This window comes from Monodelphis domestica, chromosome 3 (assembly GCF_027887165.1).
Source record: "Monodelphis domestica isolate mMonDom1 chromosome 3, mMonDom1.pri, whole genome shotgun sequence".
Lineage (NCBI taxonomy): Eukaryota > Metazoa > Chordata > Mammalia > Didelphimorphia > Didelphidae > Monodelphis > Monodelphis domestica.
In genome coordinates this window covers 501,947,666-501,966,020 of record NC_077229.1, presented here as the reverse complement: position 1 = coordinate 501,966,020, position 18,355 = coordinate 501,947,666, and the positions used below count along the sequence as shown (strand labels likewise).

Here is an 18,355-nt window from a genome sequence, read left to right as displayed (position 1 = left end):
GGTCTGACAGCCTTTGAGAAGAATCTTACAGCTCATTCGGAGACTCAGGACCAGCTCTATGGCAAGCTGGAGGAAGTAGGTAGTATTGGAGCTAGGGACCCCTGTGACAGGATCACACTCACACCTGAAACTGGTAGTCTCTACATCTAAGAGAGAGAATCTGAAAAACAAAATCATCCATTTCATACATCGGAGTTGAAGTATGGCCAACTCTGGATGGATGGATCTTCTATTTGAGGCATAAAACTTTTTTAACCTCCCTCCCTCCCTTCCCAACCCCCATTTGAGGCGATGGGCCACGGACCCAATCAGAGGGAGAGGGCCTCTGACCAACACTGGCTAAGCTTAAATCCATACGTGTTTAGGTCCCAGCATGTGCTAATATGCTCCGCTCTGATGACACTTTTCGTTTCTAATAATAGAGCAGATGAAGTAATATTTGCAATTGATGTTCCGGAGCATTTGATTGGATAAGTGTATAAACTGTAGGGGCGGGGGGGGGGGGGGAGGGGGGGGCTTGGATTGATGGATCGCATTAGTATTCCTGTCCTATCAATGGACTGGGTTGCTAACAACGTCAGTCTGCCAGATTCCCTGCGTCTACCAGTCCCGCCACGGGTCCATTTGGGATCCTCAAACAGAACAGCCCTTAGAGACGGGATCCAGGCAAGCCATTAGTCCCGAGGCCAGCTCGAAGGACAGACGGTCCTCTCAGGTCTGGGAAAGGGGGGAGGGAAGGAGGAGGCTGAAGAAACAAGTGCCGCTGCGGGAAGACACAAAAGCTGGAGCGACTCTTCTCCTTCCCCCCCTCCTCCCTTTCCACCCCCCGCTTCCTCCCCTCTACCCTTGCAGCTCAGGCTTTGAAAGCTGATCCCCCTTCTGAATGGAAACTCTGAACTGCCAGGCACTGTCGTCCTCGCCTCGCCTCCAGGTCCATGCCGAGAGGAAGGCTCAGCGATCCGCCGGCGCCAGGCTGCCCCTGCAGGGGCTGAGATGCTGCTGAAGGCAACTTGACATCCTTCGTCCGCGCCCGTAGTGGGAGCGATGCTGCAAAGCACAGCGCCCGCTCGCCCAGCTCTCCTTCAAGCTGAAGGTTACCAGCAGCCGCGGCCGACGCCGCTACTGTGAGCGTCCAGGGAGAGGGACTCTGGCCGCCTCCTTGGCCGTGGTCCTCGGCGCGGTGGATAGCTCTGGCCGCGCCTGCTGGGGATCCGGGCAGCCCAGCCGCAGCTTCGGCTTGGTGGATGTGTCTGCATGAGTTCTGCACCGAATGGGCGCAAAAAGCGCCCGGGCCGCTCCACTCGCTCCTCGATCTTTCAGATCAGCAAGCCGACGCTGCCGAGCGGGGACTGTGAGCGCAGGGGCAGCGGCTCCGAGAGCGCCCACAAGACCCAGCGAGCCCTGGACGACTGCAAGATGGTGGGTAGAAACAAAAGCGGGGTTTTATTAAGGGGGGGTTTGGGGAGTTATATATTTTGATCGTTTGCTTTAGTGCCACTCCCCCCTCTATTTGTCTATTCCGATCACGTGCAGTTGCACTATTTTTAAAACTGCAGTCTCCCCCCCCCCCCCCACTTCCCGCCCCGATTTGGGTTGTCACCCAAGTCATCTTGGTTCAAAGGGGAAAGTGCCAGGACGCTGGCACCGAGTCTTGGGGAAATGTGGGGGCCAGTAAGTGCCCGACAATTTGTAGTTTCTCTCCCTCCTGAGAATGGTGGCTGCAAAGGAGATGGTTGAATTGGATCTCTGAAAGGGGAAAGGAGATTAAAAAGAGAGAGGAGGAAGGGAGGAGGAGGGGACAAAAAAACAAACAAACCAAAAAGATAACAGTGTGCTGGCTGCAGAAAGGAGGCTGGTTCCAGTGCAGTGAATGTAATGATTTTATGCCTGTGATGCCCCCAAACCATCCAGCATTGGGGAAGCTGGAGTCCTCCACGAGTGGGCCTGGATGCAGAAGGGTTGGCAGCTTGGCGGTCACCCACTTGACAAAGTGCTTTCTGAAAAAAGACAAGTCAAGAGCGACCTTTTTGTTGTAGTCTCTGAGCATCTTGAGAGATTTCCAACCTTGATCCAGTAACGGTGCTGCACATCTAGATGGAAATCATTCTAATCGGGTTTGGAAGGTAGACCTCTGAAGAAGGCCAGATCAGGACACCTTGTTAAACCTCTATTCAAAGTCCCCAGTGCCCAAACACAGGAGCACAGACTACTCCCCAAATATGTTGCTGCTGTTTAAAAACTGAGTCAGCAAAAGGTAGAGGAAAGTTGTAGTCTAGGAATATCTCTTGTCTTATCTCTCCTACTAGCATCTAAAAGAAACATCTGTCTGGAAGTGGGGTAGAGGTGGAGGAAGGACTAACATTTATCTCATAGAACCGTAGCTGTTCATTGTCTAAATTGTTCAGGTTCTGAAAAATTCATTTTCTTCCTGATTTCTAGAGTGGGTCAGCTGGAAGGCAGGCCTCTGTTCACATGGATAGGAGTAGGAAACTTCCTTGTGATTTTATTGTGTTTCATAAAAGTAACTCATCTTTCTTCCAGCTTGTCCAAGAATTCAATACCCAAGTGGCCCTGTTTCGAGAGTTAGTCATTTCTATTGGGGATGTCTCAGTCAATTGTCCATCTCTAAGGGCGGAAATGCACAAGACCAGAACCAAAGGATGTGAGATGGCCAGACAGGCCCATCAAAAACTTGCTGCAATCTCGGGGTAGGACACCTTTTCACATTTTTTATCTGAATGTAAATGAGACATGAATGCTTAGGGTACTGTCTGGTCATTGACTGGAACACTCAGCTCTGCAAACTTCTAGAGGGACTAACCAGGTTATCCTGAAATTTGAAGGTCTTCAAAGAAAGGAGAGACTATGTTCTAACCAGTCTGAAGACTGTTTTCTTCTGCATGTATATTTTAGGAAAGAGAGGAAGGTAGTTAGGTAGATTTTTACAGATCCTGGCTAAAAGCAACAAGAGAGATCTTTTCCTGATCAAGCACCAATTGGCTTGTCAGATAGAGAATTATGGAAATGAGATGGGAATAAAAACTTTTTTGCTGTTGTTGCATGGCTGGACATCAAAATGAAATTAAATGTGGAATCTGGAGGCTGATTTTATCATTTTTGTAGTGCACAAAAAGAAATAGGCCTTTGCAATAGAAAAGGATAGTCCCAGAATCACTAAAAAATTGATACTCATAAAATGACACTTAGGTGAATTTCTATGACATATTTAGAAGAGAAATGAAGAAATAAATCACTCTGATAAACAAATCACTCATTTTAGTGTAGGGATAGGCAAAGAAAGTTAAAATAAGAAAAGTAACTGTAAAGTTTTGGAAACATTCATCAAATTCACACACTGACTTTTCTGATTTTTCCCATCAAATTTTTGATTGTTTGCCAAGTTGACTTATTAGGTACTTCAAAAGATTTTTGACTGTGCCCAGGGTCAGATTACAACCCTATAATACCTTTCATTGCACCCCTACAATACCTTTATGAGAGTTGTGGCCAAAAAACAAGTCTATTACCTAGTAGTCATCATTCTGGTAGTGGGATAGATCCTTGGCTAAAAGATGCTCATCCTGTTGTTGGACTCCAGTTAGAAGCCTTTGCATTTTGGTAGAATCTGCCAGCATTGATCCTCACAGCCTTTTTAAGTGACCAGATGCCATCTCCATTGCACAGTGAAGTATTACAGTATAGCTTCAGTAAAGGATTTTTGAAATAACATAATGACAACTTTCCCCTTTGGCTCCCCATTGGCAGTCTGGATCTCCCAAAAAGAGAATACCACTAAAATATTGATGTGACATTATATTCACATTAATATTCTTTTATGTGAACTGCAGCTATGACTCAGAGTCCCAAGAGAAGTAGAAAATTAATTGAACTCACCAATATATACTGCAAATTGAATAGCTCTTGTGGATCTATCTTATTTGCTCTTCAAAAATTCTTCTTGTCTACAATCTTTTAATGTCTGTTGGTTTCACTTTTACTAATATTCCTCCTTCTCTGTCTTCTGACACCACCACCACTCTAATGCTGACCCTCATCACCTCATACCTGGACTATTACAATAGCCTGCTGATGAGTCAACTGGCTTCAAGTTTCTTTTCAAGCCAACCCATCCTCTGGTCAGCCACTAAAATGATTTTCCTAAAGCACAGGTTTAATTATGTCACCCTTACTCAACAAACGCCACTGGTTTTCTGTTGACTGTAGGATCAAATACAAAGTGTTCTGTTTGGCATTCAAAGCCCTTCATAACCTAGCCCCCTCGTATCTTTCCAGTCTTCTTATTCCTTACTCCGCAACATATACTCTTCAATTCAGTGGCTTTGGTATACTGACTCTTCTACCAAGAAGACCCTCCAGTCACTCTTCCCCCATGTTTGGAATGCTCTCTCTCCTTTCCTCTGACTATGGACCTCCCTGGTTTCCTTTTAAAGTCAGAACTAAAACCCGACTTTCTACAAGAAGTCTTCCTCAGCCCTTCTTAATTCCAGTGCCTTCCCTCAGCTAATGACTTCCTATTTATCCTGTGTATAACTTGCTTTGTATATATTTGTTTGCATGTTGTCTTCCCCATTAGACTATAAGCTCCTTGAGGACAAGGACGATCTTTTGCCTCTTTTTGTATCCCCTGGGTTTAGCATAGTGCTTCACACATGATAAATGTTTGATAAATGCTTATTGATTGATTTAGTGACAGTACACCAATTAGAAACAGTAAAAATTAGAAAACCCCTTATGTAGGGGTTTTCTATCCCTTAAAAAATCCACTTTTACTTGTGACAAAAGGCATTTGAATACATGTGATGAAGCTATATTGTGTTAATATCCAGTTAAAAGTTGAACTAAGTAAACTCCAGGTCTATTTTCACCAGCAGTGATATCTGGTGGTGGTCTTTTACTTTACTCAAGAAGCAATTCTGAGAGCATCATTGACAGTGAAGGAGAGGAATTAAATGCTTAGAGAACTCAGGGAAGGAAGATAATACCCAACGAGTCCCTAACTGAGAAGTAGGGGGTGGGAAAGGAATTTGAAAGTAGATTGAGAAACAATGAATTTTAAGGAAAAGTGGGATATAGAAAGGCATATGGTAGAGTGGAGGAGATGCAGCTAGGTGTATAGAGAGCTAACCCTTGAGTTAGTAAATCCTGAATTCAAATTTGTCCTCAGATACCTTTCCTAGCTGTGTGACCCTGGGCAAGTCATTCGACTCTAATGCCTAGTCGTAACCAATCTTCTTCCTTACAACAGATACTTGGTATAGTTTCTAAGACAGAAGATAAGGTTAAAAGAAAAAAAAAGAAAGTGGGGCAGCTGGGTGGCTCAGTGGATTGAGAGCCAAGCCTAGAGATGGGAGGTTCTAGGTTCAAATCTGAAGCCATGCACTTCCTACCTATATGACCCTGGACAAGTCACTTAAACCCCATTGCCTAGCCCTTACCACTCTTCTGCCTTGGAACCAATACACAGTGCTGATTCTAAGATGGAAGGTGAGGAGAAAGGAAGGAAGGAAGGAAGGAAGGAAGGAAGGAAGGAAGGAAGGAAGGAAGGAAGGAAGGAAGGAAGGAAGGAAGGAAGGAAGGAAGGAAGGAAGGAAGGAAGGAAGGAAGGAAGGAAGGAAGGAAGAACATGGAACAAGGAACACTATGATAGGAGAAGGCCAAGCTATTCTGAAAGGTAGCATGTGAAAGCAAAGAGAAAAGGTCTATTAGGGTTTTACATTTTGGGGTAGACAGAGATTCTACAGTCTGGATATGTAAGCTATAGGGAACTGAGCTCTGTTTTTCCAAAGAATATAGGTAGAGGAAATTCCCTACCGTGATCTCCCTTGAATCATAGGTCTTGTTTTTTTTTTCCATCTCTGTTTTAGTTCAGAGCCAGATAATTATACTAGAGGGTCTCATAACCTCTTTGTGGTTCAACAGTTGAAAGGGTCACACTAGAATCCTGACACACTGTCAGCTGAAGTTTAGGTGTGAAAAGAGAGAGGGAAAGAGGATGGGATAGAACTCAGTAACACTACAAGTTGGATTAGTCTGAATATGTTGGCTCTAATTCCCCAGAGGATTTCATTTATCTATGCTCTCTTGGTTAATTACCACATTAACTGAGGGTTGACCATACTTTTGGTCCAGTCCTTTAAGGATTTGTGGAATTGCCTGTGGGAAATCTTTAACAGATCTCTAATGAAAAATCATTTCTAGAGGTAGAGTTTTGCACAATTTCAGCTCTTTAAAATAAAAATAATTAAAAATAGTTATTTCTTAAGTTTAGCCTTGCTTATAAAGAAAAATGCATAGAATTACATTTCGATATTTATCTTTTAAATCATCTGGATGCCATTAATGAAATTTTCATAACCCACTTCCCCTAGTATTGCTCATTTGCAAGCCATTCTTCCAAAATCAAAGTATCAATGGAATCTAGGGCTGTAGAGAGATTTTACAATTTGGATCAGGAGAAAGATTAAAGAATGGGGAAGACTTAGTGGAGAATGAAAAAAAGAAAATAAAGAGGGAACAAGTGAGGGAACAGAGAAGAACAAGGTTGGAATAAAGTCATTGAAGCACTGGAATGAAGGAACTCTACATCATCTCACCTTCCATCAACCCAAACCACTGCTTCTTTCCAACTCATTCATTGGTTGTGGGACCATAAAGATGGGGTAATGGATTAAAGGAAAGGACAAAAAGGAGACTAAGAAGAATGAGAGATAAAGAGTTAGAAAGAATGGGCAGGGTGATTTGCCAAAGTAATAAGTTAAGGGAGTGGAAGAAGCAGTGACTGGAGATTGAGAGGCCTAAATTCTAACCAGAGTATAATGCCACTCGCTTGTTGTGTGAGCTTAGCCTTAATGGACTTAGATTCCACATCTGTAAAATGAAAATACTGGATTTGATAACTTCTAGTGATCTTCAAACTATGAATCCAAATAAACAAAAGTATTGCAGTGGGGAAAGGGAAGATGACCAGAAAAGGGAAAAAAAGCCCAACATTTACATCATGTACAAGAAATGACACCCATTTGTTTATGGAATAGGGCTATCCCTTCAAGCCAAGGTGAGGTTTTCATTTATTACTATGGAAAAACAAAAACATGCAACTTCTTTTTCTGATCTTGTTTATGTCAACTTGAACTCATAAATTCAAGTAAGGCATGCTGCATGGAAGTTGCACGAGACCAGATCTGTGTCACATAGTCACAAAAAGTGACCCTTACCCATCTGGATTAGCTTAACTAATTTCTTTCTCTAAAAAAAACAAAAACAACTTACTTTCTATTTTAGACTCAATACTGCATATTGGTTTTAAGGCAGAAAGGTGCTAGTGAATGAATTGAACCTTTGCTTATGGCGGACTATTCTTCCTTCTTCAGCTCTGGTTCTAAGGGCAGTTCTACCTGGAAGCTTCCTGATTGGTTTTTGGTGACAATAAAGCCATAACTGTTGCTTAGACCTCTCCTGGACAGAGGTGGGGCAACAAATTGGACCACATTCATCATCTCTACCTCTGCTTTTGGTAGCAATGGTGATGGCTCATTTTGCTTCTTTTTTGGTTAGAGAGGCCTTTGGTGAATGGTGAATGGTGGCAGTTGGTACTGCTCATTTAGAATTTGTCAATAAATTGTCATGTTTGCCATGTCTCCTTTTTTGTTTATATGTTTTTTTTGCCTGCTTCAGGTTATCAATTTTGCCCTTTCCTCAATACCTTATAAACAATGGATGAGAAAATAGGGAGTCCTGTCTGATTATTTCTATTTTGGGGCTGGGGGGGTAATTTTTTTTAAACCCTTACCTTCCATCTTGGAGTCAATACTGTGTATTGGCTCCAAGGCAGAAAGAGTGGTAAGGGCTAGGCAATGGGGGTCAAGTGACTTGCTCAGGGTCACACAGCTGGGACGTGTCTGAGGCCAGATTTGAACCTAGGACCTCTGGTCTCTAGGCCTGGCTCTCAATCCACTGAGCTACCCAGCTGCCCCCCAGGGGGGGCGTCATTTTAAGAGAAACGGTATAGGGTAGTACAATTTGGAAACTTTTACTCTGTGTAGATTCATCCTAGACTATTTTCAGGGATCATGTGAAATTCATTTGACTTTCTGTGGTTAACTCATTGACAATGCTGTGTAAATTCATTTGAAGATAGCTCAATGAATTAAGGAAAATTCAATTGTCTATCAAACAGTGAGAGTAGAGAGGTAAGAAAGTAGACATAGAACATAATGGAATATTAAAATGCCAGTAAAAATCTACGACTTGAAAATTCTAAGATCACCTTCCTAAAATAACTCATTGTAATGGCATTACAATGAATAATAATAATAGCCAACATTGCTATAGCACTTTAAGGTTTGCAAAGCACTTTGCATAGGTGATCTCATTTGATCCTTGTAACTCTTATTATCCTCAATTTACAAATAAGGAAATGAGGACTTGGAGAGTTTAACTCACTTCCCCAATTATACCAGTCTGATACTCATAGAAATGACCATTTGACTTTTAAAAATATCCCAAGCTAACCATATTTGTGTAGGCACCTCTTTCATTTGGTGCTTTATCTCTTATGCACAATTCTTTTTTCATCTTCTACTCAGATATTTGGGGGGCTTGCAGGTCAGATGGGGTGCTAAGTTGGGAGCACAGCTATCTATTTCTTTTCTTCTGTTTAACAGAACTGTGGCACAGGTATGTATTTTTAATGGTGTTGGGTCAACGGATTGGATCATATCTACATCTATATCCATATATCCATAGCCAATATCTGCTATTCCCTAACAAGTCTTACATTATTTATGGTATCTAAATCCTAACTTCTACCTGACCTTCAAGGACTAGCTCAAACGCCATGTCCTCTGAGAAGTCTTCCCTTTTCCCTTTATTGAGAAATGACTCCTTTCTTTGTCTCTCATTGAACATTCACATTATATTTTGTATTATAGTTTCTTGTGGATCTCTACTATGTGCTTCATGAGGGTAAAGGCATTAGGATATAGTCAGTGGTGTTCTGGTAGGTCAATGTTGAACAATTTTAACAAAAATACATGCATATACATATAGGTTTCTTACAAATATTCATACTTTAAAGGATGCCCAACATCCAATTTGTAAATAATAAAATGTACAATACTTTTTAAATTAAATTAAATTAAAGTTTATTTCTATGAGAATCAATTAACTATATGGAATTTAAATTAATTCCATATAGTTAATTGATTCTCATAGAATGTTTTATTGATTTTTTTCCCAAACTCCTGCATCTGTGATGACCTATGGTAGTGATTCAACCATGAAATGACAAATGGAGTTGCATCCCAAACTATTGACTCTTTCCCCCTACATTACTGTCATTCCATCTGATGCGTGATCTACGGTTAAACTATTTCTCATCCTTGTACAAATTCTATTCATTAAGCTTTCTCAGCTCTAGATGTAAACCTATTGCTAGGATTTTATCAGGGGGACATAGTTCAAATCTCTCTTCTGCCACTAATAGGTTCTGTGAGGGTACTAAAAAATGTACCACATTTCTTGTGAGGAAGGTATCTTGTAAACTTTAAAATGACACATAAATGTGAGGTTTGGTTTTTTAAATTTTGCACAGGGACTTTCAGATAGCAGACTTCCAATAAATATTTGATGACATATTGGTTGCTTGGATGATGTCATTTACTCATCAACTTTAAAACATGTGCTTTGGGATTTTTCTCTCAGGGTGATGGTATTTTGCAACCAAGTCTCTCAATTTGGTTAAAAAGGCATTTATTAAGCAGCTGTTGGATTTAAGACACTGTGTTAGGTGCTCAGATTCTGAAACAGATATGAAAACAGCACCACCAATAAATAGTATATTCTGCTATCCACCTCCAGAAAAAGAACTGTTAGAGTCGTCTGTCACATCAGTGTATCTTTGGATTTATTTTGGGGTTTGGGTTATGTGTGACTTTGCAATGGACAACAATGATCAATATGGAAGTGCGTTTTGTGTGACAATAAAAAAAATGAAGAAAAAGTAGTATATTCTTCTGGAAAGATAAAGGACAAAATAATTTGAAGAGGGGGTAGAGCACCAACAGCCAGGAGGAGAAAGAAAAGTTATAGAGAAAAGGCAGATGGCACCAGAGCTGAGCTTTGAAGGAAGGTAAAAATTCTAAGCAGCAGAGTTAAGGAACATGGGCATTCCGGGCATGAGAAATAGCAGGGGATAGAATTCCAAGTAGAAGGAACTGATCAAATAGACTTTTTTGACTGTGCACAATCCAAAAGGTAGTAATGTGAAATAAGTTTGGAAAGATAGCCTGGAATATGAATTTGAAAGTCATAAAATATTATGCAGGAGTTTGCCTTTTGTCCCAGAGGTAATGGGGAGCTCCTGAAGAATCTTGTGCAGGAAAGCAACATGGTGAGACCTGTAATTTAGTAAGAATATTTTGGCAGCTGGGGGTACACTGAAGAGGAAAGTAACTGGAAGGAGGGATGAAAATTAGGAGGTTAGTTGCAAGAATATAGAAGAGAGATGATAAAGACTTTCACTGGGCAGCTAGGTGACATAGTGGATAGAGTACTGGACTTGGAATCAGGAAGACTTATTTTCCTGAGTTCTAATTTGGCCTCAGACACTTACTAGCTATGTGACCCTGGGCAAGTCATTTTATCCCATTTGTCTCGTTTTCTTCATTTGTAAACTGAGCTGGAGAAGGAAATGGCAAACCACTCCAGTATCTTTGCCAATAAAACCCTCAAATGGGGTCATGGAGAGTAGGATGCTACTGAACAAGAACAGTAACAAAAAACTTTGACGATGGGCATGGCTGTGTAAGTGGAGAGAAATAGGTATGAGAAAAGTAGAGGAAGAATGGACAAGATTTGATGAGTAATGGGATTGGGGGAGAGGTCAAAGATGGATAGCTCTCAGGTTTTTTTTTTTAACAGGAGCCTCTGCATAACAATAATACAAAATGACTGGCTCATGTTAAAGAGGATGGAAAGTGGCCATTGAACAAAGTTTTCTTCCTTTTCTTTGCTAAACCAACTCACTGAGTTCACTCAGGGCTACAACCAAATGAGCTAATTAGTGACTGAATTAGGAATAGGAAGAGACTTCTCTTCTGGAAGAATTCACTTTGCTTGGTGTGGAGTTGAGAACTCGGCAGATACAGTCTTAGGAGCCCAGATGTGACTGTTGTTTGATAGCCTATAAATATAGACCATACCTGGAGGCAGAAAGTGGCTCAAATTAGCTTCAAAGATGAATTCATCTTTAGCATCTAAGTAGGGCCAGGTGTGATAGGGAATCTGAAGTGTGCCCTACCGTTACCTACTGAAGTATTGTCTTTTTATTTTCTGAACATATCTAATGACAATATCCTTGTTAAACCTTTTTTAAATAGACGTCTCCGTTATGGAGATTACAGCTAAAATGAATTGTAGGGAAACTCATTGTCCCCTTACATATTTATTTATTCCAACTGTTTTAAGAAATGATGCCTTTTCATAGATTTCAGTAAGAAATTAAATTGGTTTAAATTTGATGGAATCTCTATTGCATTTTGGTTATTAATTTTTCTGGTTTCAAATTCTAAATGGACTATTCCTTTTTGAGTAATAGAGAGTTTGACAAAAACGTCCAAAGTATAGAGTTCCATTATCAAAGTTAATTTATTGTGTAGTGTGTAGTCTTAACAGCTTCAGAAAAAAAAGGATCACAATCATAGAATTTTAGAATTCTACAGTTAGAGAGAATCTTAGCAATTACCTATTCTAACTACTTCCTGAAGACTGTCTATATCATCTCTCATAAGTGATGGTACATTTTTGTTTTTCCACAGTGCATAACAGACAGCAGACACATGATAAATAATCGTTGATTAGAGGGTTGACTGGTCATCTAGCTTTTGCTATAATTGCTCCATTAGCTATTACTGTCTGTCAAGAGAGCCGTCTCCATGTTTGGACAGCTCTGTTAGGAAATTCTTCCTTATATTGAGCTTAATTTGCCTTCTAATAACCGCCATCTCCAATCTTAGTTTTCTTTTAGGAGTTTCACAAAATAAATTTTATTCTTTGTATAAAGAATAACCATTCAAATGTCTTATTTATATAGGATATGGGAGGGGGGATGAAACAACCCCTGTATTCAAGAAATTCACATTGCTTTTTTAAGTTTATATATTTTTATTATTAATGAAAATATTAAGCATAACCCTATTAAAGTGAGTGAGTTTTCATTGTATTTTTTTCCATTTTAAACATTATTTTATTTGGTCATTTCCATACATTATTCACTGGAAACAAAGATCATTTTCTTTTCCTCCCCTCCCCTCCCCGCCTTTCCCTCTCCCATAGCAGACGCATGATTCCACTGGTTATCACATGTGTTCTTGACTCGAACCCATTTCCCTGTTGTTGGAATTTGCATTATAGTGTTCATTTAGAGTCTCTCCTCAGTCATATCCCCTCCCACCCTGTAGTCAAGCAGTTGCTTTTCATCGGTGTTTTTACTCCCACAGTTTATCCTCTGCTTGTGGATAGTATTTTTTAGATCCCTGCAGATTGTTCAGTGTATTTTTTAAATGCAACACAATTACAACAGTTTTATTTCAAACTTTGGTTACATAAATGTCTATGGTACAATGGGAAGAGCTCTGTAAGTAAAACATGGATTCAAATCCCACTTCTTAGACTTTACTACTTGCATGACCTTAAGTCATTCAACCTCCCTGGGCCTCAGTTTCCTTATCTGTAACATAAAATAGATCACTAGATGACTCCTGAGGTCTCTTTAGTACCCTATTAGTTATATCTCTTATTATTTGAAAAAAGGGAGGCAGTCAAACTTGAGAACTGATCTTGGAGCCAGGAAGACCTGGGTTCAAATCTTGCCTTCTAAACATACCAGATATGTGAGGTGTCAAAAACCCTCAGTTCACAAAATTCCCTCCAATAGCCTGAACCAGATAAAAATGGGGAAATGTTTAACAAAAAAAAATACAATTTAACATAGATGATGTTAATTTGTGGATTTTTAAATCAATATGAAGAGGCAGCTAAGTGGTATTAGATAGAGTGCTGGGCTCTCTATATCTAATCAGGAATATCTAATCAGGAAGATCTGAATAAAATCCAGCCTTAGACACTCACTAGCTATGTGACCATGGGCAAATCACTTAACCTGTTTGCCGTAATCCACTGGAGGAGGATATGATGAACCACTCCAGGATCTTTGCCATGAAAACTCCATGCATGATCTGTTTGTATTTTGAGTTTGCACCACTACTCTAGGCCAACAGATATCTATTAACTACAAACTACGGAGAAGGAGCTGACTTGCATTGGTGGAGGAAATTTCCATATCTGGGAGTTCCCTCTATCAGTGGAATCATCACGGGTCATGTCCCTGCCATTGATTTGAAAACAGTGATTTTCCCTTTCTTTCCCCATCAAATCTTCTCTTCACCAGGTGGAAGATTATAATGTAATCTTGGTAATTCCACCCACTTCTTATTACATGAAGCAGTAATTAGTGGTAGCTCAACATTCAACTCAATAGCATGTACTAAGGACCTATCATGTTCAAGGCATTACTCTATGAAAAAACAGGCATCGGTACTGATGATTAGATCATGACTCATTTTCATTGATCCCTACCCTTGCCCTTCCCCCTCCTCCTCCCTACCACATTTTCTCTGAAAACTTACTATGTCGGTGAGTGCAGTTGAGTTTCACTCTATTACAATGAAGTCTAACTCTTGCAGAGACCATTTGTTCTGCCAGGGCATTTGTTTCATTTCCATATCAAATACGTGGTCCAAAGCTCTAGTAATCGCCATTAGTATTTAGAAAGAGCATTTCTCTGCACACATCCTCCCAAGAGGATGCACACCCACACAAAAGCGGAGCCTGCATGGGTGTCTTTAGAGTTCTCCGCCTAGTAGATCACCAGTTGCCAAGTGGTTGCTTGTGCCTGTCCATGGAAGGGCTGATGGAGCAAAGAGGAATTTCTGGCCAACAAGTGAAACCTAAAGAAGGTCATGACAAGAACAATTCACATCTTGGCAATATGTTGATAAGGCACTTTCTTCCCAATTGCCCTGGTGGGGGGGTACATTTTTACCCCTATCTTGCAGTTGAGCAGCTGAGGATAGAGCTTAGCCTGGATTCCGAGAAATTTCTGACACTGGCTAGTGGTGTGTCAATGACCTCTCCTCTTCCATGTTTGGACAGCTCTGATTATTGGGGAAATTTTTCCTTATCTTAAGCTTTGGTCTGCCTTCCATTTACTGTCATCCTTTGATCGTAATTTTCCTCTAGAAGCCTCCCAAAATAAGTCTTATCCTTTGTCCACAGAACAACCCTTCAAATGTGCTGCCTACCTGACAAGAGTGCCATGAGGAAAGTGCCTTGGAAAATTTAATCCATTCAATAATCAGAAAGATACATTAGGCACCTGTTATAGATTAGTCACTGTGCTACCTTCTGGGGATATTGAGAAAAACTGAAACAACTCTTGTCCTCAGGGAGCATATTGTTTCTGTTGTTCAATCGTTTTGCAGTTGTATCCATTCTTCATGGCCCCATTTGTGGTTTTCCTGGCAAAGATCCTGGAGAGGCTTGCCATTTCCTTCTCCAGCTCATTTGAGAGATAAGGAAACTTGGAAGCAAACAGGGTGAAGTGACTTGCCCAGGGCCACACAACTAGTTAGTATCAGAGGCTAGATTTCAATTCAGGAAGATCAATCTTCTTGGCTCTGGAGCCAGTATCCACTGTGCACCCTAGCTATGTTGTCTCCAGGAACTCTAAAACTGTAAGTTATAGTTTTGTGTTGGAAGGAGTTCTCTTGCCAATAAAATCAGGTCTTTTGCATATTGACATACAGATGAGGAAACTAAGGTTATGAGAGATTAAGTGATGTGAACATGGTGATATGACTATTAAATGTCTAAAATATAACTTGACTTCAGGGCTCTTGACTCCTGAAACTAACAAATTTTTTCATGCCACCACTTTAAAAATAGAGTGAGGTGATCAACAAATAATCTGATTTTAGGATTATGTACAATCTAAGACAAGAAGAAAGATGGAGTATTTGGTATCCTTATTTTCCCACACATCTATCATCTATGATTGTTCTGTCTCCTTTGACACGTATATCTAATAGGTGGCCAAACCCTTTAGAGTCAGAGTCATCTTCATCTCTTCAATCTTTCTTCAACCCCTTTATCCAGTCAGATGATAGGTTTTGGCCATTCTATCATCACAGCATCTTTCTCACCCATCTCCTTTCTACTCACTAGTTCAGGACTTCAACATATCAAACTGTTCTTGCTTAAAATAGTTGTTCAAATAGTTCTTTAATGAGGAAAGGAAATAAGAAAAGAAGAAGCAGGGAATGTTTTTTCTTGCAATTAACAAAGGATAAGAAAATCTCTTCTGATATTTATTTTGGGCCCCAAATCAGCCACAGACACTAGAGGCTTATGAATTTAAAATGTCTCATATCTATGCTTTCCTTTTTCTTCCCATTGCCACTAACCTACTTCGAGCTTCTTATCATGTCATGCTTCAATTATATTATGATTGCTAATTCCTTTGCATAGACTCTCCTCTCCAATATATCACTGCACAATGCCACCAGATTCACCTTGCTGAAGCCCTATCACTTACTGTGCCTAGCTTATACTCACAATGATCAAATCCACTATCTAATTTGGCTCCTTCCTGGAATCTCCAGCTTTCAGGGCCTGGATGCTCTGGGATGGGAGAAAGATTCAAGGAGATACTGTTTCTTAAAACCTAGAAAGCCTTAAATCCTCCATGCCTGAGGCTTCAGCCTCTAGGATTTTGTTTCTTCTGCCTTTTATTCCTTGGTATATTGATGAATCATTCCAAACTGTCCCTTAGAAACATATTCCATTCAATCCTCCTTTTTCTTATAACAATCTATACAAAGAGCTGGGGACAAATCTTTATACTGTGTGAGAAGCTAATTTCTTTCCCTTCCCCAAATGATGATTGTTAATAAGTAGGTTATTCTACATTTCCATTCTTGATCTCCCTATTTGCATTGCTGTTATCCTCTTAGCCTGCAAATTCCCATTTGTCCAAGTATTAAAGAACAAAGTATTTCCTCATCCAAACTATTTTAGACACAAGAAAAAAACCCAAAAAGAAAAGGGGAGAAGCTTATACTTAACATATAAATACATTCTTTTGTTTTTTTCATGGCCTCTTCACAGTAGATTGACTCCTTTGGGGGTAAAATGACAAGGGGCACAATTAAGATTAATTAAAGAAGTTTTATACCCACAAGTTAAGACTAAAGATGTAAAAACTGAGATGGGTGTGAATAAGACACAGCTAAGTTGAGAGTCAATCTAACCATTTCCAGGACTGTTCTGTTGTTTTGGCTTTTAAGTGATAATTTATTTCTCAACTTGAGAAGTATGTGTGTATTGGAAAGGAGGAGAAGGTGAGCAGGGGGAACAGCATCATATAAATAGAATATGTTGGAAGAGCTTTAGATAAATTCCACAACTGCAGTTCTACATGGAGCCCCCTATAAAACTCACAAGATCAGAACGGTAAAGAAGGGACCTTAGAGACTGTTTAATATAAACTCTTCATTTGACAAATGAAGAAACTAAAGCTAAAAAAGGTTAAACGACTTACCCAAGCTCACTAAGAAACATCAGAGACAGAGTTTGAACCCAGGTCCTCTGATTCCAGAGTCACTACACATTCCACCTTACCCAGTTGCCTAACTTTGGTACCTACAGGTCAAAGAGTCCACAAAATATTGATCAGTAAAATACAGGCAAATTGTGCTAAGAGTGTCATTCCAACAAGAGTGTTTCCAAAAAGTTATCAGAAATCTTCAGATCTTAATGAAACAGCATGAGGTTGCAGTATCTGTTTCAACTAAATCTTTGGAACTTGATGAAAGCTTAGCTAAACTTGACAAATATGCTCAATTACTCAAACAGAAAAGGCAGAAATAACTAAGCAACAGTCTCTCTAAAATATAGCCCCTAGTTATTATCCCTTTTCCCTTTCATTAGTCCACAACACTGAATGTGTAGTCCTTCTTCTAAAGAGGGGAAAATGGGGGACAAGAGGGAGAGAAAAACAGAGGATTTCTATTTATCATGCCATTTACAAAGCATGAGAATGTCTTTTGTGAAATTTTACTAGGGCATTGGAATCAGTTACAGTCATTAGTGGCTCATGAATTATTTGGTAGGTTGAGCTGTGCTTCATTTTAGCATCCTTCCTTTGATACGTGTAGTCTCCAGAAATATCTCACTCGACATATTAATTAAAAAAAAACCTTTATTTTTCCAATAACATGTAAAAACAATTTTAAACATTTGTTTAAAACATTTTTAGTTATAAATTCTTTCCTTTCCTTCCTTCCCTCCTCCCTCATTGAAAAGGCAATATAGTTGATATATATGCAGTCATGCAAAACATATCTCCCTATAAGTCATGTTGTGAAAGACAATACGCCTCTAAAAATTAAAAAAATAAAGTTAAAAACTGTATGCTTTGATCTGCATTCAGACTTCATACATTTTTTCTCAGGAAGTGGATAGTGTTTTTTTTTCCATGAGTCCTTTGGAATTGCCTTAGGTCATTGTATTGCTGAAAATAGCTGAGTCATTCACCATTGATCAGCATACCATACTGTTATTGTTTACAATATTCTCCTGGTTCTGATAATTTCACTTTGCTTTAGTTCATTCAAGTCTTTCCAGGTTTTTCTGAAAGCATTCTGCTCATCATTTATTTTGTTAAATATTTATTTAGAATATTTTTCCATGGTTACATGATTCATGATTTCCCTCCCCTCCGTTCTCCACCCCCCTCCCCTTTCCTCCCCCTCATTGTTCAAAACTTATTTCCATGTTATTCATATTTGCAGTAAAGTGATTTTTTAACATCAAAACCCCAATCATATTCCCTTGAACCACATAATCGTTTATGTTTTTCTTCTGTGTTTCTGCTCCCACAGTTCTTTCTTTGGATGTGGATAGTGTTCTTTCTCATAAGTCACTCAGAATTGTCCTGGATCACTGCACTGCTATTAGTAGAAAAATCCATTCCATTTGATTGTACCACAGTGTGTCAGTCTCTGTGTACAATGTTCTCCTGGTTCTGCTCCTCTCGCTCTGTATCACTTCCTGGAGGTCTTTCCAGTCTCCATGGAATTCCTCCACTTTATTATTCCTTTGAGCACAATAGTATTCCATCACCAACATTTACCACAATTTGTTCAGCCATTCTCCAATTGAAGGGCATCCCCTCATTTTCCAGTTCTTTGCCACCATAAAGAGCGCAGCTATAAAT

At 39.8% G+C, this 18,355-nt stretch overlaps 1 protein-coding gene across 1 annotated transcript in view; it reads left to right on the top strand.

Moving 5' to 3' along the window:
* The first annotated feature begins 347 nt into the window (after window positions 1–347).
* The window catches only part of RGS7BP (regulator of G protein signaling 7 binding protein), a 123,859-nt gene continuing 105,851 nt past the window's right edge, over window positions 348–18,355 (top strand). Inside the window, exons 1-2 of the mRNA XM_001366337.4 lie at window positions 348–1,419; window positions 2,542–2,708. Coding sequence (XP_001366374.1) covers window positions 1,255–1,419; window positions 2,542–2,708 — 332 coding nt within the window. The 5' untranslated portion in view covers window positions 348–1,254. The remainder of the gene's footprint in view (window positions 1,420–2,541; window positions 2,709–18,355) is intronic.